Raw genomic sequence first — 25,390 nt, 5'->3', positions numbered from 1 at the left:
TGAAACACCTTGTCATACCAGAAAGCAAAGAAAACTACAGTGGTTGTATCCAGCGGACAAAGGATACAACTTAAACAGGATCCCACCAACCTAAGATGGAACTATATGGGCATCAAAAAGGAATGACTTGGGGCACCTGAGTGCCTCAGTGGGTTAAGTATCTAACTCTTGGTTTCAGCTCAGGTCATGATCTCACAGTTCATGGGATCGAGCCCCATGCTGAGAGGGCAGAGCCTGCTTGGAATTCTCTCTCTCCCTCTCTCTCTACCCCTTCCCTGCTTGTACTCTCTCTCAAAATAAATAAACAAACATTTCGTTTCAAAAGGAACAACTCATGAATTGTTACACATATTCTCTGGTAAAATTCATGAGTTTACAATGATACTTATAATAAAAAAGCTCCCAAGTCACCTCTGGAGCACGCTAAAGAACCAAATCATTGTGCTGATAAGTGCTTTTTAAAAACTACTTTGTATATTCTGTACCTTGGGGTATAATTGATGAAGTACAGTTCTTTAGAGAAGACTTTCACCAAACAAATGTAGAAATAATGACAGAATCTAAATGAAATAATCAATCTGTCTAATGATCATTAACAGATGCTGAAACCACTGGCCGATAGGAAACTTTATAATGAAAAGGATCAGAGCCTCCACAAAACCCACAAATCAATCTTAATATCACAGAAAAGCAAAAGGCTGACATGACATACCTCCTGACATGATGCAATGGGAAGTACAGAAACACCCACAAGATATTCTTGTGAAACAACAGAACTTATATATGATCAAGCACTGTTATCTAACTGCTGGTTTACAGGAACAAGAGGGGCAAAAACATTGTCAAATTGCACCAGTCGCAGGGTTTCTCAACAGCAGCACTACTGACACTGTGAGCTTTGGAAGACTTACAACATCTATCAAAAAATGTAACATGTGGACTGGGTTTGGATCCTGATTCAGAAAACCAAAGGCAAAGAAAACATCATGAGACAGGGAAGTTTGAACACTACATATTTGATCATATTAAGAAATAATTGGGGCGTCTGGATGGCTCAGTTGGTTGAGTCTGGCTTCAACTCAGGTCATGATCTCACGGTTTGTGAGTTCAAGCCCTGCATTGGTCTCTGTGCTGACAGCTCGGAGCCTGGAGCCTGCTTCACGTTCTGTGTCTCCTGCTCTCTCTCTCTCTCTCTGCCCCTCCCTGGCTCATACTCTGTCTGTCTGTCTCTAAAAGAAATAAACATTAAAAAATATTTTAAGAAATGAAAAGAAATAATTTGTGGGGAGGGGGCCAAGATGGCGGAGGAGCATGGAAGTGATTTTTGCCTCTCTCTTTTCTGAAATGCAGCCAGAACAACACTAAACCATCTCGCACACCTAGGAAACTGATTTGAGGATTAACACAACAATCTGCACAACTTGAACCACAGAATTTGGCAGTTATGTGGTGTGGAGAGTTGAACTGGGGGAGAGAAGCTGCAGAGGGCAGGGAGCTGTTTTTGCTTGTGGAGAGAGGATGGAGAAAAGCACACCCCCCTCCCCCCCCCAATGAAAGCAGCTGGAGAGAAAAGGCAAGAGTGGAAACAGCTGCATGGGACAGAAGATAAAAGGGAGAAAGGAGAAAGCAAAGGATTTAAATTCCATTAAGACTCTAAAAACAGGGGGAGCAAAGAGTCTGAAACTCCACAGCTCAATATCTGGCAGTGCTCTGGTGGGAAGGGTGAATCCCCAGGAACAGAGAGCGAGGTCTGAGGGGTCTTATGGCCACATGGGGAGTGGCAGTTCCCCTGCTGGGAGGACATATGATAGAGGCTGTGAGACCTCCTACAGGCAAGGGACCCAGCAGATCTTGGAGATCAGCCACATTTTCTGGTGTCAGAAGAGGGACACTGGGGTGCAGCCTGGTGCAAGATGTGTGTTGTGGTTTGCCGTAGCCCCTGAAACACGCTGCTACATGACCACATGAACTTTTTCTGGGGTGGGCTGGTGCCCAGGCACAGTATCTGGACATCGGCAGCAGCACAGTTGCTTGAAGGTTCCTGGGGGCGGGTCGGCACTCAGCCATTGCTCAGTGAGACCCTCCCCCAGAGGGTCTGAGCAGGTCAAAGCTGCAGTCCCTCAGAAGTGAGGGGTTGAGAAACACAGCTGCATCTGAGATAAAACTCAGGAGGGAGGTGCTATCTGGCAGCCTGAAGGCTTGGTCACAGACAGTGTAGAAGTGGGGAGTGGATGGAAGCCAGAGACAAAGGAGGAGTGCTTGACTGCCTGTCAGGAGAGCACAGAGTTCTGAAACCAGAGACTGGGTAGCTGAGTGACACCATTTTCACCTTTGCATGTGCGTACACGCCTACATGTGCCACAACAATCTACCCCAGTAAGCTAAGCAATGCCACCCAGTGGAGAATGGAGACGTTAAACTAAGCCAACTGTGCCAACCACGCTCTTGAGGAACACAACAAGTCTCTCCGCCTCCTTAGTTTACAGAGTAGATAGTACTTCATAATTTGACTTCTAGGGAAAACTGGATGTAATTTCAATCATATTTCATTCTGTTCGCTGGTTCATCTATTCTATTTTTTTTTTCTTTCCTTTTCTTATTCTTGAATACAGAAAGAGAAAAAATTATTTTTATCTTCTGTTTTTATATAAAAAAGATTTTTTCTTTAATTTTCTTCTGTATTGTTTACTTTTTTGTAAATTTGTTAAATTCTAGGTTACTTTCATCATTTCATTTTACTGTATTCATTTTTTCAAATTTTCAAATGTTTTCCTTTTTTTTCTCCTTTTTTCTTTTCTCTATCCTATCAAACTTCTTTCAACAACCAGATCAAAACACACCAAGGATCTAACAACCTTTATTTGATTATTTTATGCTGTTTTTAATTTTTTAATTTCTATTTTTTTTACTTTATTAATTCCTTTTCTTCCTTCAAAATGACAAATTGAAGGAATTCACCCCAAAAGAAAGAAAAGGAAGAAATGACAACCATGGACTTAATCAACACAGATACAAGCAAGATGTCCAAACCAGAATTTAGAATCACAAAAATAAGAAAACTAGCTGGGGTTGAAAATAGATTAGAATCCCTTTCTGTGGAGATAAAAAGAAGTAAAACCTAGTTGGGATGAAATCTAAAATACTATAACTGAGCTGCAATCTCAAATGGATACCACGGCAGCAAAGATGGATGAAGCAGAGCAGTGAAGCAGAGATACAGAGGACAAACTTATAAAGAATAATGAAGTAGAAAAATAGAGACAGACTAAGGTAAAAGAGCACGATATAAGAATTGGAGAACTCAGTGACTCATTAAAAAGGAATAACATCAGAATCATAGAGGTCACAGAAGATGAAGAGAGAGAAAAAGGGGTAGAAGGTTTATGTGAGCAAATCACAGTGGAAAACTTTCCTAACCTGGGGAAAGACACAGACACCAAAATCCAGGAAGCACAAAGAACTCATATTAGATTCAACAAAAACTGACCATCAACAAGGCATATCAGGGGCACCTGGGTGGCTGAGTCAGTTGAGAGTCCAACTTTGACTCAGGTCATGATCTTGCGGTTCGTGAGTTCAAGCCCCACGTCGGTCTCTGTGCTGACAGCTCAGAGCCTGGAGCCTGCTTCAGATTCTGCGTCCCCCTCTCTCTCCACCATACCCCTGCTTGTGCTCTGTCTCTCTTTCAAAAATGAATAAATATTTTTTTAAAAATTTAACAAGGCATATCACAGTCAAATTCACAAAATACTCAAGCAAGGAAAGAATCATGAAAGCAGGAAAAGAAAAAACGTCTTTAGCCTACAAGAGAAGACAGATTGGGCTCGCCGAAGACCTATCCACAGAAACATGGCAGGCTAGAAAGGAGTGGCAGGATATATTCAATGTGCTGGATCAGAAAAATATGCCAAGAATTGTTCATCCAGGAAGACTGTCATTCACAATAGAAGGAGACATAAATAAAAAGTTTCCCAGACAAACAAAAACTAAAGGTGTTTGTGACCACTAAACCAGCCCTGCAAGAAATGTTAAGGGTGACTCTCTGAGGGGAGAAAAGATGAAAAACAAAAACAAAAACAAAAAGACCAAAAGCAACAAAGACTAGAAAAGACCAGAAAACACCACCAGAAACTCCAACTCCACAGACAACATACTGGCAATAAATTCATATCTTTCAGGACTCACTCTAAACGTCAATGGACTAAACACTCCAATCAAAAGACATAGGGTAATAGAATGGATAAGAAAACAATCTATATGCTGTTTCCAAGAGACCCATTTCAGACCTAAAGACACCTTCAGATTGAAAGTAAGGTGATGGAGAACAATCTGTCATGATAATGGTCACCGAAAGAAAGCTGGAGTAGCCATACTTTTTTCAGACAATCTAGATTTTAAAATAAAGGCTGTAACAAGAGATGAAGAAGGGCATTATATCATAATTAAGAGGTCTATCCACCAAGCAAAAACATTTATGCTCCAAATGAGGAAGGGCCTAAATATATAAATCAATTAATCACAAACATACAAAAACTCAATGATAATAATACCATGATAGTAGGGGACTTCAACACCCCACTTACAACAATGGACAGATCATCTAAACAAAAAATCAACAAAGAAACAATGGCTTTGAATGACACACTGGACCAGATGGACTTAACAGATATATTCAGAACATTTCATCCTAAAGCAGCAGAATACACACTCTCCTTGAGGGCACATGGAACATTCTCCAGAATAGATCACATACTGGAACATAAATCAGCCCTCAACAAGTACAAAAAGATCATACCATGCATATTTTCAGACCACAACACTATGAAACTCAAAATCAGCCACAAGAAAAACTTCGGAAAAAAAAGTCTCCAAAGACTAAAGAACATCCTACTGAACAATAAATGGGCTAACCAAGAAGTTAAAGAGGACATTAAAAAGTACATGGAAGCCAATGAAAATGATATCACCACGGCCCAAAACCTCTGGAACAGTCATAAGAGGAAAGTATCCAGGACTTCCTAAACAAGGAAGAAAGATCTCAGATTCACAACCTAACCTTACACCTTAAAGACCTGGAAAAAGAACAGCAAATAAACTCAAAACCAGTAGAAGACAGGAAATAATAAAGATTAGAGCAGAAATCATTGATACTGAAACTAAACAAAACAGAAACAGTAGAACAGATCAATGAAACCAGGAGCTGGTTCTTTGAAAGAATTAACAAAATTGATAAACCCCTAGCCAGTTTGATCAAAAAGAAAAGGAAAGGACCCAAATAAATAAAATCAAGAATGAAAGAGGAGAGATCACAACCAACACAGCAGAAAAACCAACAATAATAAAAGAATATTGTGAGCGATTATACACCAATAAAATGGGGAATGGGGGTGGCTGGGTAGCTCAGTTCATTGAGCATCTGACTTCAGCTCAGGTCATGATCTCACAGCTTGTGGGTTCAAGCCCCGCATCGGGCTCTGTGTTGACAGCTCAGAGCCTGGAGCCTCCTTTGGATTCTGTGTCTCCCTCTTTCTCTCTGCTCTTCCCCTGCTCATGCTCTGTCTCTGTCTCTCAAAAATAAACAAACATTTAAAAAAAAAATTTTAATGGGCAATCCAGAAGAAAGGAACAAATTCCTAGAAACATATGAACTACCAAAAGTGAAATAAGAAATAGACAAGTTGAAAAGACCCATAACCAGTAAAGAAATTAAATCAGTAATCAAAAATCTCCCAAAAAACAAGAGTCCAGGGCTTCATGGCTTTCCAGGGGAATTCTACCAAACATTTAAAGAAGAGTTACCACCTATTCTTTTGAAGCTGTTCCAAAAAATAGAAATGAAGAAAAACTTCCAAACTCGTTCTATGAAGACAGCATTACCTTGATTCCAAAACCAGACAAAGACCCCACTAAAAAGGAGAACTAGAGACCAGTTTCCCTAATGAACAAGGATGCAAAAATCCTCAACAAGATACTAGCCAACCAGATCCAATAATACATTAAAAGAATTATTCACCACAACCAAGTTTATACTTGGGATGCAGGGCACTGGTTCAATTTCCACAAAACAATCAATGTTATACATCACATAAATAAAAGAAAGGACAAGAACACCATGATCCTCTCAATAGATGCAGAGAAAGCATTTGACAAAATACAGCATCCTTTCTTGAAAAAAAAAACCCAAGAAAGTAGGGGTAGAAGGATCATACCTCGAGATCATAAAAGCCGTATATGAAAGACTCAGTGTTAATATCATCCTCAATGGGGAAAAACTAAGAGCTTTTCCCCTAAGGAACACAACAAGGATGTCCACTCTCACCACTATGATTCCACACAGTATTGGAAGACTTAGCCTCAGCAGTCAGACAACACAAAGGAGTAAAAGGCATCCAAATCAGCAAGAAGAAAGTCAAACTTTCAGTCTTTGAAAATGACATGATACTCTATATGGAAAGCCCAAAAGATTCCACCAAAAACCCGCTAGAGCTGATCCATGAATTCAGCAAAGTGGGAGGATATAAAATCAACGCACAGAAATTGGTTGCATTCCTATACACAAATAAAGAAGCGACAGAAAGAGAAATCAAGGAATCGATCCCATTTACAAGTGCACCAAAAACTATAAAATACCTAAGAATAAACCTAACCAAAGAGGTGAAAAATCTATACACGAAACTATAGAAAGCTTTATCAAAGAAATTGAGTAAGACACAAAAAAAAATGTAAAAGTATTCCATGCTCCTGGATTGAAGAACAAATATTGTTAAAATGTCAAAGCAATCTACATATTCAGTGCAATCCCTATCAAAATAACACCACCAATCTTCACAGAGCTAGAACAAACAATCCTAAAATTTGTATGGAACCAAAAAAGACCCCGAATAGCCAAAGCAATCCTGAAAAAGAAAAACAAAACTGGAGGCATCACACTCCCGGACTTGAAGCTGTATTACAAAGCTGTAATCACCAAGACAGTATGGTACTGGCACAAAAATAGACACATGGATCAATGGAACAGAATAGAGAATCCAGAAATGGACCCACAAACGTATGGCTAACTAATCTCTGACAAAGCGGGAAAGAATATCCAATGGAATAAGGGCAGTCTCTTCAGCAAATGGTGTTGGGAAAACTGGACAGCGACATGCAGAAGAATGAACCTGGACCACTTTCTTACACCATACACAAAACATAAACTCAAAACGGATGAAAGACCGAAACGTAAGACAGGAAGCCATCAAAATCCTCGAGGAGAAAGCAGGCAAAAACCTCTTTGACCTTGGCGGCAGCAACTTCTTACTCAACATGTCTCTGGAGGCAAAGGAAACAAAAGCAAAAATGAACTATTGGGACTTCATCAAAATAAAAAGCACAGTGAAGGAAACAAATCAGCAAAACTCAAAGGGAACTGACGGAATAGGAGAAGATATTTGAAAATGACATATCAGATAAAGGGTTAGTATCCAAAATCTATAAAGAACTTACCAAACTCAATACCCAAAAAACAAATAATCCAGTGAAGAAATGGGCAGAAGACACTAATAGGCACTTCTCCAAAGAAGACATCCAGATGGCCAACCGACACATGAAAAAATGCTCAACATCACTCATCATCAGGGAAATACAAATCAAATCCACAATGAGATACCATCTCACACCTGTCAGAATGGCTCACATCAACAACTTAAGCAACAGCAGATGTTGATGAGGATGCGGAGAAAGAGGATGTCTTCGGCACTGCTGGTGGGAATGCAAACTGGTATAGTCATTCTGGAAAACAGTATGGAGGTTCCTCAAAAAATTAAAAATAGAACTACCCTGCGACCCAGCAATTGCACTACTAGGTATTTATCCAAGGGATACAGGTGTGCTGTTTCGAAGGGACACAGGCACCCCCATGTTTATAGCAGCGCTATCAACAATAGCCAAAGTATGGAAAGAGCCCAAATTTCCATCGATGGATGACTGGATAAAGAAGATGTGGTATATATACATAATAGAGTATTACTCAGCAATCAAAAAAATGAAATCTTGTCATTTGCAACTACGTGGATGGAACTGGAGTGTATTATGCTAAGTGAAATTAGTCAGTCAGAGAAAGACAAAAATCATATGACTTCACTCGTATGAGGACTTTAAGACACAGAACAGATGAACACAAGGGAAGGGAAGCAAAAATAATATACAAACAGGGAGGGGGACAAAACAGAAGAGACCCTTAAATATAGAGAACAAACAGAGGTTTGCTGGAGGGTTTGTGGGATGGGAGTGGGCTAATGCGTAAGGGGCGTTATGGATGAGCACTGACCTCTACTCCTGAAATCATTGTTGCACTATATGCTAACTTGCATGTAAGTTAAAAAAATAAATAGGAAAAAGGAAAGGAGGAAAAACAATTTTTTTAAAGGGAATTATTTGTTTTAGGTATGATAATAGAACTATGGTTCTGTTTAGAAAAAGTCCCGGTCTCTTGGAGATACATTTTGAAGGAATATCTGCAGTTATGTAATATGTGGGATTTGCTTTAAAATAATCCAGTGGGGGGCACCTGACTTCAGCTGTGGTCATGATCTCACGGTTCTGCGTTGGAGCCCCACATCCAGCTGGCTGGTGTCAACACAGAGCCCACTTAGGATCTTCTCTCCCCCCCCGCCCCGTGCCTCTCCCCCATTCGTGCTGTCTCTCAAAAATAAATAAACATTAAAAAAAATAAAATAATCCACCAGATGGCAGAGCAGAGGGAGGGAGTAGGGAAGAAACCAGATTGACCACATATGGGCAACTGTTGAAGCTGGCTGATGGGCACACAGGGTTGACTCTTCTCTCCACATATACATATGCTTAAATTTTGCATTGTAAAAAGTAATTTAAAAAAACAGAACAAGTTGGTGGGACACCTGGGTGGCTCAGTCAGTTAAACTGACTCCTGATTTCAGCTCAGGCCATGATCTCACAGTTCATGGGATCGAGCCCCTGTGTCCAGCTCTGTGGTGACAGCTCGGAGCCTGCTTGGGATTCTGTCTCTCCTTTCCCTCCTTCTCTCTCACTGTCTCTGTCTCTCTTTCAAAATAAATAAATAAACTTAAATAAAATAAACAAATAAAAAATTAAAATAAAATAAAATAAAATAAATAAAATAAAATAAAATATAAAATAATAAAATATAATATAAAATAATAAAATAAAATAAAATATAAAATAAAATAAAATAAAATAAATTAAAATAAAATAAAATAAACAAAATAAAATAAATAAAAATAAAATAAGATAAGATAAAATATAAAATAAAGTAAAATAAAATAAATAAAATAAAATAAGATAAAATAAGATAAAATATAAAATAAAATAATAAAATAAAATAAAATAAAATAAAATAGAGCAAGTTGGGCCCAGCCTGACACCAGCGCTGTCCGAAAGCTGAGACCAGGAAGCTAAGGACAGCGTGGGCTGCAGCTAGCACAATCAGAGTCAGAGGCTTGCATGAACAGCATGCAACGGTGAGAAAGCAGCAGTGCATTTTAACTAGAGGCTATAGGCTCAAAGTTGGTGACTGTCCTTAGAGATGCTATACGTGGCCAAGGCTATTTTGGTGTTTGCCCTGCTGAAGAGAAACTACATCAGGTTCGACAGCACGGACGTGAACAGCCTGTGCACTGCCAGGAAGAAGGTCAGAGAAGGGGCCTCCAGGTCTGTGCCAGAATGATGCTTTTCTTCCCATCGTGGATAGAAGCCAACCAGCCTCAGAGCTCTTGACCTAAAAACCACATGACCTGGGCCACCCAGGCAACTCAGTCAGTTAAGAGGCCAGCTCTTGATTTCAGCTCAGCTCGTGATCTCACAGTTCGTGAGTTTGAGCCCCACACTGGGCTCTGTGCTAACAGCTCAGAATCTGCTTGGCATTTTCTCTCTCTCTCTCTCTCTCTCTCTCTCTCTGCCCCTTCCCTGCTTGTACTCTCTCTTTCAAATAAACTTAAAAAAAAAAAAAAAAACACCCCAAAGACACGTCCTGCTGAGATTGCACAGTGCTGGTGAGGCTGTCACTGACCAGACCAGTCCTGCTGAACTGAAGCCACCCACCACACTCTGGAAACAGAAATCGCCACAGGTTCCCCTGAAGCCCTGATTCTCCTCTAATAAAGCATGTGGGTGTGGGCGGAGGTTGGGGAACACTGAATTGTGAAATTTAAAGCAAGGCAACGGGGTGCTCTTGCCCGTTGCCTTGCTTTAAATCTGGGGATAGGCCACCTCCTTTCATTTATCAAAATCAAGGTGAAGTCTTCTGAAACCCCATCATCTCCTCTCCTCCCGTCCCACACTCCTAACGACAGCTCCATGTGGCCACAATGAGCATCACTCAAGGAAAAAGTGCCTGGAATCAGGTTGCGTGAGGAGGAAAAAGAATGAGGCAGCAAGTGTGAGAATCAACAGTGAATCCAGAGAGGATTCGGGGGAAGAAGGGGCCACAGGCACCTCGGGGGTCAGGGGATCGGAGATAAGGAGAGGATACATCTGTCTCCACAACCTCCTGGTGGCTCCTGTGAACATAACAGGGGTCACGCACCCCCTGATGGGGACAATCTGCCATATGAACAAGTCATTTAACGAGTAGCACGTATGTCCACATTTCCTGCTCCGCCCGTTGTTTCTTGGAAGTGAGCAAGCCCCTCACACAAAGCCTCCTGGAATCCTGTCGGCCTCCTGGCTTCCCCCACAGACACAGCATCAGTGAACTCATGTCTCTCCACTGAAACCATCCCAAGTCATTCAGCATTGGCTACCGAGCCTGTCGAAGGTAGCACGCTGACCAACAGATGGGTTCAGAATAGCCCGGCACCCTTTGGCCGCCCATTAAATGAGGTGTGCTCTCGTTCCTGTCACTTAGGATGCACGTGCCAAAGATGACAAGAGCACCCCGTCGCCTTGCCTTAAATTTCACAATTCAGTGTTTCCCAACCTCCACCAAGCATTTTGGCAAAGAGCTGCCAAAGAGCCACAGTTTCTTCTGGCCACCTGGGGGGTGTGGGGGTGTGGAGGGGAGAGGGCTATGCTGGTGGATCACCTGCTGCATTAGAACCCCCGAGGCTTCGCCCACGGACACATTGACCCCCTCTCCCAGCTGAAGGCTTAAACTATTCTTTACTTAAATGAAAACCTGAAATCCACCCACAGCCAACATCAAGCGAGACCCTGTCATCTCAGCCCCGTGGATCACGCACAGCAGGTTGGCAGGCAGCTTTTGTGCAGAGCGCAGACACGACTTTCCAGCAGCGCGCAGGCCCTGTGCGTCGGGAAAGCGCTGAGAGGGAAGGATGGCCAATTGGCACGAGCGAAAAGATTTTCTCAGCGTTTGGGTCTCAACGGAAAACTCAGAAGTGACTGCCAAACATGCTCCAGAAATCCTCTCCGTGGTCCCATTTGAGCCCTGAGCACAGGGGGCACCTGGACCGTCACTGTCCTCTTTGGTTTTAAGCAACAAAGGTGCCAGTGTGGCCAACCTGTCACAAGTGTTGACAGAGCTCCCAATGTCTTCTTCCGTAGAAATGGAGACGGATCTGACAGGGACGCCGCACCTCTGCACGGGGGAGGCGAGCCACAGGACTACATGTTTAAATGATTTGGAACAAATCGGTACAGTGGGGACCACGGCAGGGGAGAGCCGACATTTGTCTAAAACGGGAAACTCGGAGAGCACTTTCCAAAGCTTCTAACTGGGAAGTAGTCATCTAATATTCGCTTTTCAAAGAAAAAAGAAAAGCCCATGTTGCTATGCTATCCCTGATTTGATGTTGCTTTTACACACCTGTCTGCACCTGGCTGGGGGGGTGGCCATGTTGGGGGGTGGGGAACGATCCCCTTTCAGGTATGGGTTTCTCTACGTGAGTGACTCACAAAGCCCATCTTCGGGCAGCCTTCGATCCCCAAAACTCCCAATTTCCAGGTGCTTCGAGGTTCCAGCCCAAACCCCATCAGCGACAGAGGGCAGAGTCTAGTCTCGGAGAGCCCCAGGACGGTTCTGAACTCCTCTCAGGGGCTGGGTGAAGGACCTGACAGACGTGGGCACGTTCACCTCCCATGGTAACCATGATTGACCTACACCCTTGAATCGGTGCCTGTCAATTTCAGGTCCAAGAGCACCAGGGAGACGGGCGGAGACGCAGGCCGCGGCTGGTGCGGATACCCCCCTGGGGATCTGACCCCTCTTCACTGTTCCGCCTCCATCTGCACAAGGGAGCCCTGACTGGCAGTTGGACTGACCCAGGCTAGAGCGAAACGGCCCTTCGGGACCACCCGATGTCCCTTTAGCTAATGCTCTGCGAGGCGGCGGCCACCATTTCCAACAGGCTCCATTAACCCTACTACGCACGAAGCCAAAGAACTTGAACACAGTGAAAATCACGCCTGTCGTGGCTGTGAAGGTGTGCGCAGGGGAGCTCTTCCCAGGTGGCGAGAACCCGTGTTTGAAACCCGGCTTCCAACCGGACGCGTTCTCCCAATGGCCATCTCCCATGAGAGACCAGGTGACTCGAAGCCAGCTGTGTGGTGCCGTCCCACGGCTGTGCGGAGACGAATCTGTGCGATTGTTCCGCTGATGCCCTCCTGGAGCTGCAGCCCCATCGGCGTCAGGGCAAGATTTCTCTGCGCGCAACACTGCCTTCCCGGGGCCTAGGGCGCAGCTTGGCACTCTTCGAGCGCTCAGAGTCGTCTGTGGGGTTAACATCTATTCACCAAATGAGCGAAGGGTGGGATGCTTCCGGCATTCTCAGAGGCATTCCTTGCCTGAGCACTCAGCTGACCTGCACTGTTCTCACACAGAGACTTCCAGACACGAACAGCCGCGCGATGAGAACCTCACCCTACTTGCGGACACCCCTTGTCAAAAATTCTGAAGTAACCATTCGCTTTAAATGACTACCTATCAGGGGCACCTGGGGGGCTCATTCGGTTAAGTCTCCGACTCTCGGTTTCGGCTCAGGTCATGATCCCCTGGCTCGTTTGTTCGGGCCCAGCATTGGGCTCTGCCTAACGGTGTGGAGCCTGCTTGGAATTCTCTCTCCCTCTCTCTCTCTCTCTCTGCCCCGTTCATGCTCGCTCTCTCTCTCCAAATAAATAAATACACTTAAACAAATCACTATTTATTTATTTAGACCTACTGTCTTGGCGTGATCTTTCCTCGGGATCTAATACGCCCATCAACACTCTTTTTTGCGACAGGGCTTTTGGTCTCGGTTTGCGGATAAGCAAATTGAGAAGCAGGAATGTCAGCTTTCTCCAGACCACACTTTCTGGGACGGCGACTTCTTGTCACTAAGTGCTGCAGTCTCCAGGGGTTTCCATTCCCAAAGCTGGTTCAAAGGTGAAAAAATGCTGCCTTTTCTATTTACAGCCCGTCTGAGGAGAAGGCCCACCCATGTGGGGAAGTACAAACTTGGAACATAACCCAGGACCGCAGGGGCACGGTTTACACAATGGTTAATTCTCTATCATGTAACAAAAAAACAACACCACTATTTTTTTTTTTTCACCTCCTTACTAATCAGAGCTGAATCACCACCAGTTGCAATCATTCCCGTTACTCACAGGCCGTCCACCACCCGCTAGGAGGACTGGGGGTGCTTGTTCCCGCCCCGGGACACGTCCCACAGTTCCCAGATACATTAGTAACACGTTGCCTCACCGAGGCCCGGCCTGCTCTGCAGGACTTGTTGCGTCTCTACCACCTCTGTTTAGCTTACCTAATGGTGACTATCCCCCAGAGGTGACTTTTACATCACAACACTTCATTACCTCCCTGACGGCAGGAAAAATGCATCCTGCAGGGGAGGCAGCCCGCTCCGGCTCCCGGAAGGGCGGCGCGCGGGGAGCGCGCGCCCGCTGTGGCTCCGACCCCGGAGAACAGAACGAGGCGGAGGCCGGGGGGAGGAGCCAGGAAGGCACGGCAGGGGGAGGGGCGCGTCGTAGTGGGGGAGGGCCGGGGGGGAGGGGCGAGCGGGGGCGAGCCTCCTGGAGAGCAGTCAGCCCGCCTGTCCCGACCAAGCCACGGCTTTACAGGCTGAGAGGCACAATGAGGTCGAAATACATGCGTGAAAGCGCTTGCTAAACTGCACCACGCCAGTAACATTTATTACATTCGCCATTAATTTGAGCAACATTCGCAACAGAGATTTGAACTAGGGATGTGGGGATTATCTGACAGCTGGAATTGTTCCCGTTCATTCTGGACAACGAATAGCACGGTTTTCATTTGTAAACCGGCTGTGTAAATTATTTTCTGACAGCTGCCGGGGATAAAGTAGGCAGAGCTGTCGGATACAGGCCTGTGTGAACAGAACGAGTTTTTCAGAAAACCACTGGATCTCTCACCTCCGTATTCCAGAAGCCTTGTCTGGCAGTGGCCGCCAGGCAAACGCAAATTCCGCGGGGTATGGTTGCTGAAGGAATGAATGAGTGAATAAATGACTTCACCTCTAGGCAAGACAGCCAGTCCGCAAAGCAAGGATACCCCTTACCCAATGTGGTACAGCAAACTTTAAGTTAGGAAACCTTTAGGGGTGCCTGGATGGGTCAGTCGGTTAAGCGTTTGACTTCAGCTCAGGTCATGACTTCCAGGTCCAGGAGGTGGACCCCCACGGTGAGCCTCGCGCTGGGATCTGCACTGACAGCTCTGGGTCTGGAGCCTGCTTTGGATTCTGTGGCTCCCTCTCTCCGCCCCTCCCCTGCTTCTGCTCTCTCTCTCTCAAAAGTAACCGTCAAAAGGGGCACCTGGGTGGCTCAGTCGTTTAAGCATCCGATTTCAGCTCAGGTCATGATCTCACGGTTTGTGGGTTCGAGCCCCAAGTCGGGCTCTGTGCTGACAGAACACAGCCTGGAGCCTGCTTGGGATTTTGTGTCTCCCTCTCGCTCTCTCTCTCTCTGCCCCTCCCCCATTCGCAAAAATAAACAATAAAAATTTTTAATTAAAAAAAATAGGGGCCCCTGGGTGACTCAGGCGGTTGAGCATCCGCCTTCGGCTCAGGTCATGATCTCTCAGTCTGTGAGTTGGAGCCCCACGTCGGGCTCTGTGCTGACAGCTCGGAGCCTGGAGCCTGCTTCCGATTCTGTGTCTCCCTCTCTCTCTGCCCCTCCCCGCTCATGCTCTGTATCTCTGTCAAAAATAAGTATTTTTTTTTAATTAAAAAAAAACAAAAACATATATATATATTTTTTAAGTAAGGAAATCTTTGATGTGCCACACTGCATTTCCAGAACCCTGTCCCTGCTGTTTTCTCTTAGTTGCGTCCCTAGTCTCCCAGGTGCATGACACAGCCAGGGGCCCTGCTTCAGGCTCCTGTAGGAACTTCTGGCAGGAGGTCACCCTGAGGCTCCCAAACATGCCTCTCTGTGCCCAAACCTTTCCTTCCCCACCCAAGGACCCCTCCCATATTATAAACCTAAGCACTGTTCCTGGTGGCCCGCAGCTGCAGCTGAGTCCGGGCCAGACCCACCATCCCCTCTGTGCCAGTAGAGGGATGATTACACAACAGGCACTTAATCAAGACTTTTCAGCTCCTTTTTTCTAAGGTTCAAATTTCCAGTTTTTCTCTCAGCAGGACAAAGCCTTAAAAGAAAAGAGCAACTGAGAAAATGAATCATAGGAAAATTTTGGCTCCACATTTAGCCTGGGTTCAGTCCCCTCTTGACACTGGCTGGAAGGTAACAAAGGAGTGGGGGGGAGCTAGCAGCAAAGAGGAAGGAAGGCTGGGTGGTTTCACAATCCCAGGCTTGGGAAGACAATGTTCCAGTGGCTAACAGCTGGGCCACAAAGTAGCCTTTGGTGAAGGGTGGTGTGAGCTGGGACTCTCCCTGGCTCAAATGGAGAGCCTGGAGAAAAAGAAGGGAAAAGAAAAGAAGGGTTCTGGGATTCAGACTTCGGGGAAGTGAGACAATGAACAAGTCCTCTGAAGACCACGCTCAGCCACTAAACTAGAAAGCCAGGCTCTGCCAGATGAGACCAACTCAGCACAGGACACCCGTGTCCTTCTGGTGACACTGTGGACACTCTAGCTAACACTGGGAGCTTAAGGTAAGTCCTGGCACACAGGCCTATATGGAAACACTCCGATGGGGGCATCTGGGTGGCTCAGCTGGTTAATCGTCCGGCTTCAGCTCAAGTCATGAGCTTACAGTTCATGGGTTCGAGCCCTGTGTCGGGCTCTGTGCTGACAATTCAGAGCCTGGAGCCTGCTTTAGTTTCTCTGTCTCCCTCTCTCTGCCCCTCCCCTGCTCACATGCTTGGTCTCTCAATAAATAAATAAATAATAAACATTAAAATAAATTAAAAAAAAAAAAAGACTCTGGTGTATTCAACAAACTAGACCCTTTGAAAATAATTACACAGAGTGTATTACAAACAGTGAGGAAAAAGAAATACTAGTGTAGGTACCTCCACTCTATTACAGTTCCATGGGGAGATCTGCCCCCAATGCTGGATGTGTGGGGAAAGTGAAGCCTGGTGGATGTGACAGGGCCAAGAGGATTAGGACACCCACTCTGAGGGCTGAGTGCATCATGAAAGGAGGCTTAAAAGGCAAGTCGGGGCACATGGGTGGCTCAGTCAGTTGAACATCTGACTTTGATTTAGATCATGTTCTCATGGTTCGGGAGTTCAAGCCCCACATACATCAGGATGGCTGCTGTCAGCACGGAGGCTGCTTTGGATCTTCTGTCCCCCTCTCTCTGTCCCTCCCCTGCTTGCATTCTCTCTCTCAAAGATAGTAAACATTTTTAAGAAGGCAAGTGAGGATTTTCTTATTCTAAATCAAATAAACCAACAGCAATGTTTAAGAAAATGGTGTAAGAAATTTTCAGAGAAACCATTAGGCTTCTCTGGGCCTAATTTGAAGCACTACACCAGGGCCCATTTGAAGCACTACAAAGCCAAAGGAGGTATAAAAACTCCTGAAATGGAACAAGAGCTATGTTTCTCTGAGAGCAAACTTGGCTGACACTTAAACTGAGAATTCCAGTTCAGATTGGTGGAGGAAGCACTCACATAATAAATCTGGGTGGATATGTGCTTTATCGTTGTAACACTACTTAAGCTACTGAACCGGCTGTCTCCTTGAACTGAGAGGTGCATTTTAGCCTCTGGTGAAAAGTCAGCAAAAGACAGGACTTAGTGTGCTGTTAAAAGTGAAGGCAAATATGTAAGAGAAATGAGAGAAGGGGTGCGGGTTCGCACTCTAGGTCCGGTGCCGGTCTCCAGGGCCAGCTGGTGACTGGTCAGCCTCCACGATGATCCTCTGCCCTTCTCTTTGCATGACCCTCCAGATCAGCCAAGCTGCATCCATTCCCCACTGATTAACTATTCTTCCCGTTCAGCGTGCTCACATGAAGCTCCCTCCACAACACCTTGAAAACAACCTCTGTGAGCTTTACTTGTGTTTTGCCTAAATATTTTCCTCGCTGCCATCAGTTTAGTACTGAAAGTCTCCCTAGTAAGACAGACAAATGGCAGAAACACAGAATACTAAATATTACGTCCTTCTGTGCCTTTTTTTTCTTCTGGCAAGGGAGGGAAGGAGTGTTCCCAGTTTCAGAATTCTGGGCTTTCCTAGGTCACTACGTGGAAATACCAGAACATTGCTTCAAGGGGCCCAAGTCATTCTGTTCTCCATGTGATTTGGCCGGGAAAAGGGCAAATAAGTTTCTTCGTAATTTAAGATTCCATGAAAAGGATGGTGGGTGAGAAACTGAAACCAAAGGGAACATGATTTAGAATCAGCACCTCTCTTAAAATACGTACACATACACACAGGCAAATCAATGTGCACATGCTTGTATTGGTGTGTGATGAGGAAATAACTGACAAGGAGGGGCTCCTTCTATCACTATAAAATTGATAACCTGTAATTAAATCTTTGTTTTAATAGAGCCAAGCTTAAAATGAGAACCAAAAATGCCCAGGTGCCATAAAGGAACAAGAATTCAGAGTGTGAAATGGAAACTTTCAGGATGGAGGCTGGGGGGTGGGGGTAGGAAACAGGGCACGACTCTGTGCAAGGGCAGGACCTACCCAAAAGGGAGCTGGTTGCAAAAGGTTCAGAACCATAAAGTGCTCCCACACCTCCCATTACAGCAAGCCCAAAAACCCAGAGCAAAGGCAAACTTTTTTTTTTTTTGCTAGAGCGAAAACGTGTGCACGCATCGGTGAGGGGTGGCGGGGTGGGGAGAAAGAATCCCAAGCAGGCTTCACACTCTGCGCAGAGCAGACAAGGGTCTTAATCCCATGACCCTGGGATGGTGATCTGAGCCAAAATCAAGAGTCGCACACTCAACTGACTGAGCCACCCAGGCACCCCAATGGCAAACTTCTGATGCAGACCGAGGGGGAGCATGTGGAAGTTACCTGTGAGAAATAAAGAATACCCATGCACCAGCATCCAAGTGCATTTTTTTTCACTACCACCAGATGAGAAAACAGCAACAAAGGTCCAATCCACTATCATCATTGGGGAGCTGGAACAGAAAAGCACCAAACTACCCTGTATGTTAGGCACACAAACCACTCACAGAATAAACACCTGCTGAAGGGAAGTTCACAATCTAAAAACCCCATGAGGAAGCAAACCATTTTTGGCTCTCAAACCATTTTGGCAAACCAAATTAGGCTCTCCATAAGAACTCAGGAAAATATGTTAGAAACCATACAACAAGTATGCCTAAAATGACCTTTAAAAGAAGAAAAGAACTATAGTGAAGAGCTGCATTTGAAAAAAAATCAAATTCCAGAAATGAAAAGTATAGAAATTACAAACTCAATGAGCAGGATAAAAAATACAGAGATAAATAGAAAGAAATTACTGAGAATACAACAACACAGAGAAATCTACAAGATATGAAAGAGAATGGGTTTGATAAAAAAATCTAAAAGAAACCCCAGAAGGGAAGAACAGCAAACAGGAAAGAGATCATATTCAACAAAATAGGAGCATCCAGAATTTTCTTAGTGAAGAACAGAGAAGAGACCTACCCACAAGAGAAATTTAAAAAAAAAAAAAAAAGAATAAAGAAAAAAAAATCCCTGTCCAAACACAGGGGTGAGACCAGAAAACCAAAGAGAAAGCGGAAGGGAAACCTCATGCTGGGTGTAAAACAGGTCAGTAATCCAGAAATGTATCCCAAAGCTCTGTGGATGTGGAGACACAGAGCATACACAGGAGGCAGGTGCTCGGGCCCTCTGCCTCTCCTGCTCAGTGGGAACAGATACACGTGCAGCTCGTTTTCAGAGAACCTGTAGTTTCACCTTTGTCAGACTAAGTGAACGCCACCAGCTTCTGCTTGCAACACACCCAGGGCACCAAACCGCGTGGGTACAGGGTCCCGGATTTTCCCCCTACCTCACCAGACATGCATCTACGTCGCCAGAGTACCTACTACTCTTCCGTGTCACGGCCGTCGATTCTTAGTGCCCACCTACTAAAAAGGGTTGATTTCTAGAACCTGACTTACCCAGCAGGAAAGTACCCTGAGTGCATTTTGATGACAAGAACCCCATCTTGTGGCAAAATCTGTCAAAGCCGAGTCTGACTGCACACTGCAGTGCCACGCTCATTGTGAAGACAAATCTGTGCTGAGAAGTTATCATTTTATCTGCTTCACCTGACACCGTATCTTGCCCAGCATTTATCTTGTGTCTGTGATGGCACCAGCGTATGCAGTAAATCTGCAGAGCACAGTAATTCTGAGACTTTGTGAGTTATTTTCCAGTGAAAGCCGGGAGTCTTTGCGCAGTTTACTGCAGGAATATTTTAAGGGAAAACCAAACACTGACTCCGGGCTGGCTTCCGAAATTTATCATCTGTTCGTTCGATGGATGGTGCAGGCATTCCACTTCCCACAAGATGAACACACTTGGAGAAAGAATCGCAAGACAAAACCGGCCCAAACCCCTAACGAACGACACCCTAGATTACCACTATACATGACAAAGCCACCCCGTAAGCACATGGCCTCCCTGTCACATCGCTCATACCTTAATCCTCTAACAGGTACGGTTACGGATATCTTTTCTCTATTTTATACGTCGGTAAAACTAGATTCTAGAAGAGTATTCTCTCCCTCTTCTCCCTTTAAAAGGAGTATCTTCCTCAGTGTCTTCTGCCACTGTCCCTGTTCCCATTTGACTTTCCTATTAAAGGAGATTTTGAAAGGTCTAATTGTTAATAAGCTAAAAAATATAAAGCACTGAGCACGGTATCTGACCCCAAAACATAAGCTACTATTATTTTTTTTAATGTTTATTCATTTCTGAGAGAGAGAGAGTGAGCGCGAGAGAGCGCGTGCGAGAGAGCACGAGCGCACAGTGGGGGAGGGGCAGAGACAGAGAGGGAGACACAGAATCCCAAGCAGACTCTGAGCGGTCAGCATAGAGCCCGAAACGGGGCTCAAACTCAAGAACCATGAGATCACGACCTGAGTCGAAGTCGGAAGCTTAACCAACTGAGCCACCCAGGCGCCCCTATTATTACTTTTATTATTGTTATTACTGCTATTGATGAAGACAGAGTACTGAAAGGGGGAGGAGGGGTAAAGACATCAGAGTGGTTTGTGGTTTCCTCATTATCAAAGCTTAAAGAAACACCTAGTTTAATTAATTTTTATTTTAATTTTTTTTTTTTTGAGAGCGAGCGAGTGCGAGTGGAGGAGAGGCAGAGAGAGAGAGAGAAAGAGAGAGAACGCTCAGGATGGAGCCCAATTCGAGGCTCAGTCCCACGACCCTGGGATCATGACCTGAGCCGATATCAAGAGTCAGATGCTCAACCGACTGAGCCATCCAGGCACCCCAAGAAACATCTACGTTAAACAAGAAGCCAAATTATTTTTATGAAAAGCACAAGTAAAACAATACTTTTCTTCCCCCCAAATCAGGTTTTTAAAGTTAAAAGAGACCAATTAATATTAAAACAGCTTTTATTTGTTAATGTATCATAGGAAATTAAAGCAAGTTACACTATCTTTAAAAACACAGCTAATGCATTTTAAGAGAAACCCGTCCCTCCCACCCGCTATCCCCGCATGAATTAAGAATCTAAGAGAAGTAACCATAAAACAAAGTTTTGTGGAATCCTTCATCCAAGAGTGCTTACATGATGATTAGGTTAATATTGCCTTCTTACAAAATTTCTCTTTTCTATTAAAAAAATTTTTTGTAGCCTTGATTGTTTATTACAAAAAAATTCAGTACAAAAGTTTGATATCTTGAAAAATGCCCCCCCCCCCTCACAGCACCGTTATATATAGCAGAGAGTAATCAAGAGCAGATTGCTAATCTAGATGGAGCAATCTTCAAATTATACCCAGACACACAGTGGTTTATTTACCCTCCCGTCCCCTTCTTGTAAGAACTTAAAAAAACACACATACAAAAAAATGTCAAAAAATTTGAGGAACCCTTTCCAAACAGTACACAGTTAGTTCAGTGTCAATAATTCACATCTTGCAACAAAGTGTATGGATATGGTTTCTTTTACAAAACTTTTTCAGTGTCAAAAAAGGAAATTAAGGCCATCAGATTCGCAGCTTAAAAATTCACATAAAGGAAATATAAAAATATTCTGTGCTTCTGAGAAGGCTCTGCACTGCATGTTGGTAAGGATTACCGTATTTCTTTGTGTTGAGGAAGACCGTTGACTTGAGAAGTTTACATAATTGCACAGCTTCTATTGGATGCTCTTGGGGTTCCCTGACGAGGAAAAGCAGAAAAAAAATCATTGCTAAGAAAATGGAGGACAGCACTTTAAAATAAGGCAGAGATGGGACAAAACCGTATTACCTAACGTCAAATGAAACTTTATCATTTTCTCATTTTTAACCTCCTCTTATAAACTTCTTCCAACAAATTCCACAACAGTGACACTAAACTCCAGCTGCACATTCAGATCCTGAAGAGCTTCAAAAAAAAAAATTCTGATCTGGGTCTCTAGATAAGAATTTCTCATTTAAGTGGGGAAGTATATCTATTTATATATAATTTTAAAACTCCCTAAGTAATTAATGATATGCAGCTAAGGCTGAAAGTCACTATTCAATAAAGAACCTTCTTTTCTAACCGGAAACAGGAGGTCAGCAGGCTCCATTGTGAACAACCACATCAGGGAGCCCAGCCGGCTGGGTCCTCTGCTTGCACATCCCAAAGCACAGGCTCCGGCATCGTCCTCAGACGTGAAGTCAACATGGCTCTCTCTGTTCTTGTCTTTCACCACGCACTAATTCCTTAAAACCACACAGTCGGACCTGTCACTCACCACCAGACTGGGCTGAAATTGGTTTCTTGAAGGCCACCAAAAAAACCTTACCAATTCGAAAGGCCACTGGACCCATTCTCTAATGAAAATTCAAAATATCTACCCTTCCATCTTCCCTCTTTTAAAACTTGACATCATTATCTACTCTGATCACCAAAGCTAAACGCCTCACACATCTGCCTTCTTCTCCTTCTCTCCCCTCTCAAGTTCAGTCACTAGGTCTTAATGAACCTCCATTCACAGTCCCTCAGTGTCTCTCTAATCTCCCTTCTGGAGTCAACTGCAGATTAGTATTAGCATCTCCTTGGCTCCAACGTGTGCAGAAGCTCTCTGCCCAGGCAGCCCAGACTGCACACTTACCACCAAAGCTTCCCATTTCATCTATGTATGACGTGTATCCTACGATACAACTGGACAGATACACCTAACACTGACATCCTGACACGTCCTTTGTGGTGAACAGAAGATCACCGCAGGTTCTCTGCCTCACTCCTCCCCATCAGAGCTGAGGACTATTTGCCCTTGCCTACGGCTGAAGATGGCCTACAGACTCACTTTGTCTAAGAGAATATGGGCCTAGCCTTTAAGAGATCTGGTGCTCTCTTTCTCCCCCTTATGGAAGCCAGCTGCCATGTTATAAACAAGATTTCAGCTAAACTACCAAAAGATAAAACAACGTGGGGGCGCCTGGGTGGCTCAGTTGGTTAAGTGTCCGACTCTTGGTTTCAGCTCAGGTCATGCATGATCTCACGGTTTCGTGGGTTTAAGCCCCGCATCGGGCTCTGTGCTGACAATGTGGAGTCTGCTTGGGATTCTGTCTCCCGCTCTCTCTGCCCCTCCCCAACACACACTATCTCAGTCTCTCCCAAAATAAATAAATAAACTTAAAAAAAAAAAAAAAAGATAAAGCAACATGGAGAGAAACAAGGAGAACATTCCAGCCCCAGCCAAGATCCCAGCTGAATACAACTGTGTCATTAACTTTCTCTACATCACATGGAGCAAAAGACTTGCCCAGCTGAGCCCAGTCAAACCACAGAATCAAGGCAAGTAAGAAACACTTGTTCTAAGTCACTTATGTTTTGGGGTGTACGTTAATGCAGCCAACAGGTAATGCAAACACCACTGTGGGTCTTCTGATACCCAAATAACTGCCCAACTTTCATATTACTGGACAAGCATACTTCCCAGGGATCTTCTCAACAATTCTGGTGGCCTAGACAGTCTTCTCCAGCATGTGACCTGCTACAAATCATACTCTGAGCCACTTCTCTGCCACCTTGAGAGATCTCTTACATTGTTATTTTACTTCCACTCATTATAATGCTTCCCACTGGGGGCAGGAAATGGATCTTGTCCTGGTTTCTTGTGAAAGTTAAGGCTAAAGTAGCTGTTCTTGAACAGTCCTCCAAAATGTATTAGGAAGTAGCCCAAAGTTCTTTCTACCTCATACAACCCCCATCAAGGGGTTCTCAACCCTGGGGGTTAACCACCTAAGAGAATGTTTATTCGGAGTAGGACTGGGGCCAATGAAGCAAAATGAACTGACTTATAAAGCTGGAAACATAGAAACAAAGTCGTATAAGGATAAGGGTAGGAATTTTGATTAATCACCAGACTCAAGCAGCTTGAGACTATAAACTGAAGGCTTATTACTTATTAATAATTCCAATTTAATTAATTAAAATCAAATTTGGAGTTTATTTCAAGGGCTCTCAAAAGCCCAAGCATCAGCTAAAATCTATCTTATAATTAGATGATTTGGAATTTAATATAGTTTAACCGACTGAGCCATCCAGGCGCCCCTTGGAATTTAATATAGCAAGAATTTTTGTTTCCCACTGCAGTAGAATATTACTCTGGCTTTTTTAAGTTTATATGCAGATACTCTAATTAGTGATCTAAAATAAACCTCTATCACAGAACTCTCCAGTAAATAATTTTGAGCATACATTCCAACCCATATATACTTATTTATAAGTGATACACAACATGTCCTGCATATTATGTACATTATGAAACATGATAAAAACTGAAATTGGATATAAGGAGAAAAAAATGGTTTTAAAGAAGTGCTATCATTTTCTTCTAACACTCTCTAATGTACTATCTTGAATGTCCCCTCGGGAAAAACAAACCCCAGGTGGCAAATCACTCATCTGGTTCAAGTAATAGGGAAAAAGACCAAATCCACGGCTGATTTTGGTTTCTGTGTAATTCTTTCAATAAAATTTTAAATAAATATATTAAAGTGATACCTGCTGGTGGAAAATCTCTTCCTCAACAACCACTTCAGGTGCCGCTTCCTCCTCCTCCTCTTCTTCAGGTATGGTTGTTTTAAAGACTGTACTTCTTTGAGCAACCTCCTGAAAACAAGAGTAACTTTTAAGTCAACGTCATAACTATCGCAAAGGCAGTTGGGGAGAGGGAACTTATCTTTGCTTAACTTTTAGAAACAGCACCTTTCCTGCATCAGGGATTATTTCCTAAAAAAGAAGAAAGTGCTTCATCAATAGCTTTAGCTAGTGAACAGGATATTTTACACGACTAGTAGCAGTTGTTAGATTTTCAATATTCCCCACAGAGGAGCTACCGGTATCCAATTTGAAATACCGGCTGCAAAGATTCCAATGCTTCTGATCCCATTCGCTTACTAAGAACTCTGTGAACAATCTGGCACACGAGACTCTTTGTAACACTCAACATGAATGCAGCTTCAAGGTCCTGGCTCCTCGCAAAAAGAAGGCACTGAAGAAACTCTGAATTAAATGAAGCTGAAGGCCAAATGCTGTGATCGCAGGCAACATGGTGGCAACAGTCCACCTTCAACAACTTTCCTCTCAGGAAATGGAACCAAGACAGATGAGCACCATTTACTAATAACACACCAGTGAAGCTCCGATGTATTCTGCACAGAAAATAGTTTCATCATTCACCGCTTCCATTTTCTCCTGAAAGGCACAAGTACAGATGCCTCTCCTGTGGAGAACGCTGACTTGCACAGCACAGCAGTATTTGTGTGTAAGCAAGAGGCTGACCTGATGATCTGGCAGCAAGTAAATGAGTGTCCTACAGCCTGCTGCAGAGCATCTCATTTTATTCTGTAC

At 44.0% G+C, this 25,390-nt stretch overlaps 1 protein-coding gene across 1 annotated transcript in view; it reads right to left on the bottom strand.

Moving 5' to 3' along the window:
- Positions 1-20,931: 20,931 nt before the first annotated feature.
- The window catches only part of LMNB1 (lamin B1), a 57,594-nt gene continuing 53,135 nt past the window's right edge, over positions 20,932-25,390 (bottom strand). The window contains exons 10-11 of the mRNA XM_045487314.1: positions 24,542-24,649; positions 20,932-21,721 (exon numbers count right to left, since the gene is read on the bottom strand). Of these exons, the coding sequence (XP_045343270.1) occupies positions 21,680-21,721; positions 24,542-24,649 (150 nt within the window). The 3' untranslated portion in view covers positions 20,932-21,679. The remainder of the gene's footprint in view (positions 21,722-24,541; positions 24,650-25,390) is intronic.

This window comes from Leopardus geoffroyi, chromosome A1 (assembly GCF_018350155.1).
Source record: "Leopardus geoffroyi isolate Oge1 chromosome A1, O.geoffroyi_Oge1_pat1.0, whole genome shotgun sequence".
NCBI classification, from domain to species: Eukaryota; Metazoa; Chordata; class Mammalia; order Carnivora; family Felidae; genus Leopardus; species Leopardus geoffroyi.
Note: the sequence above shows the minus strand (reverse complement) of the source record. Positions and strands in the feature narration are given on the sequence as shown.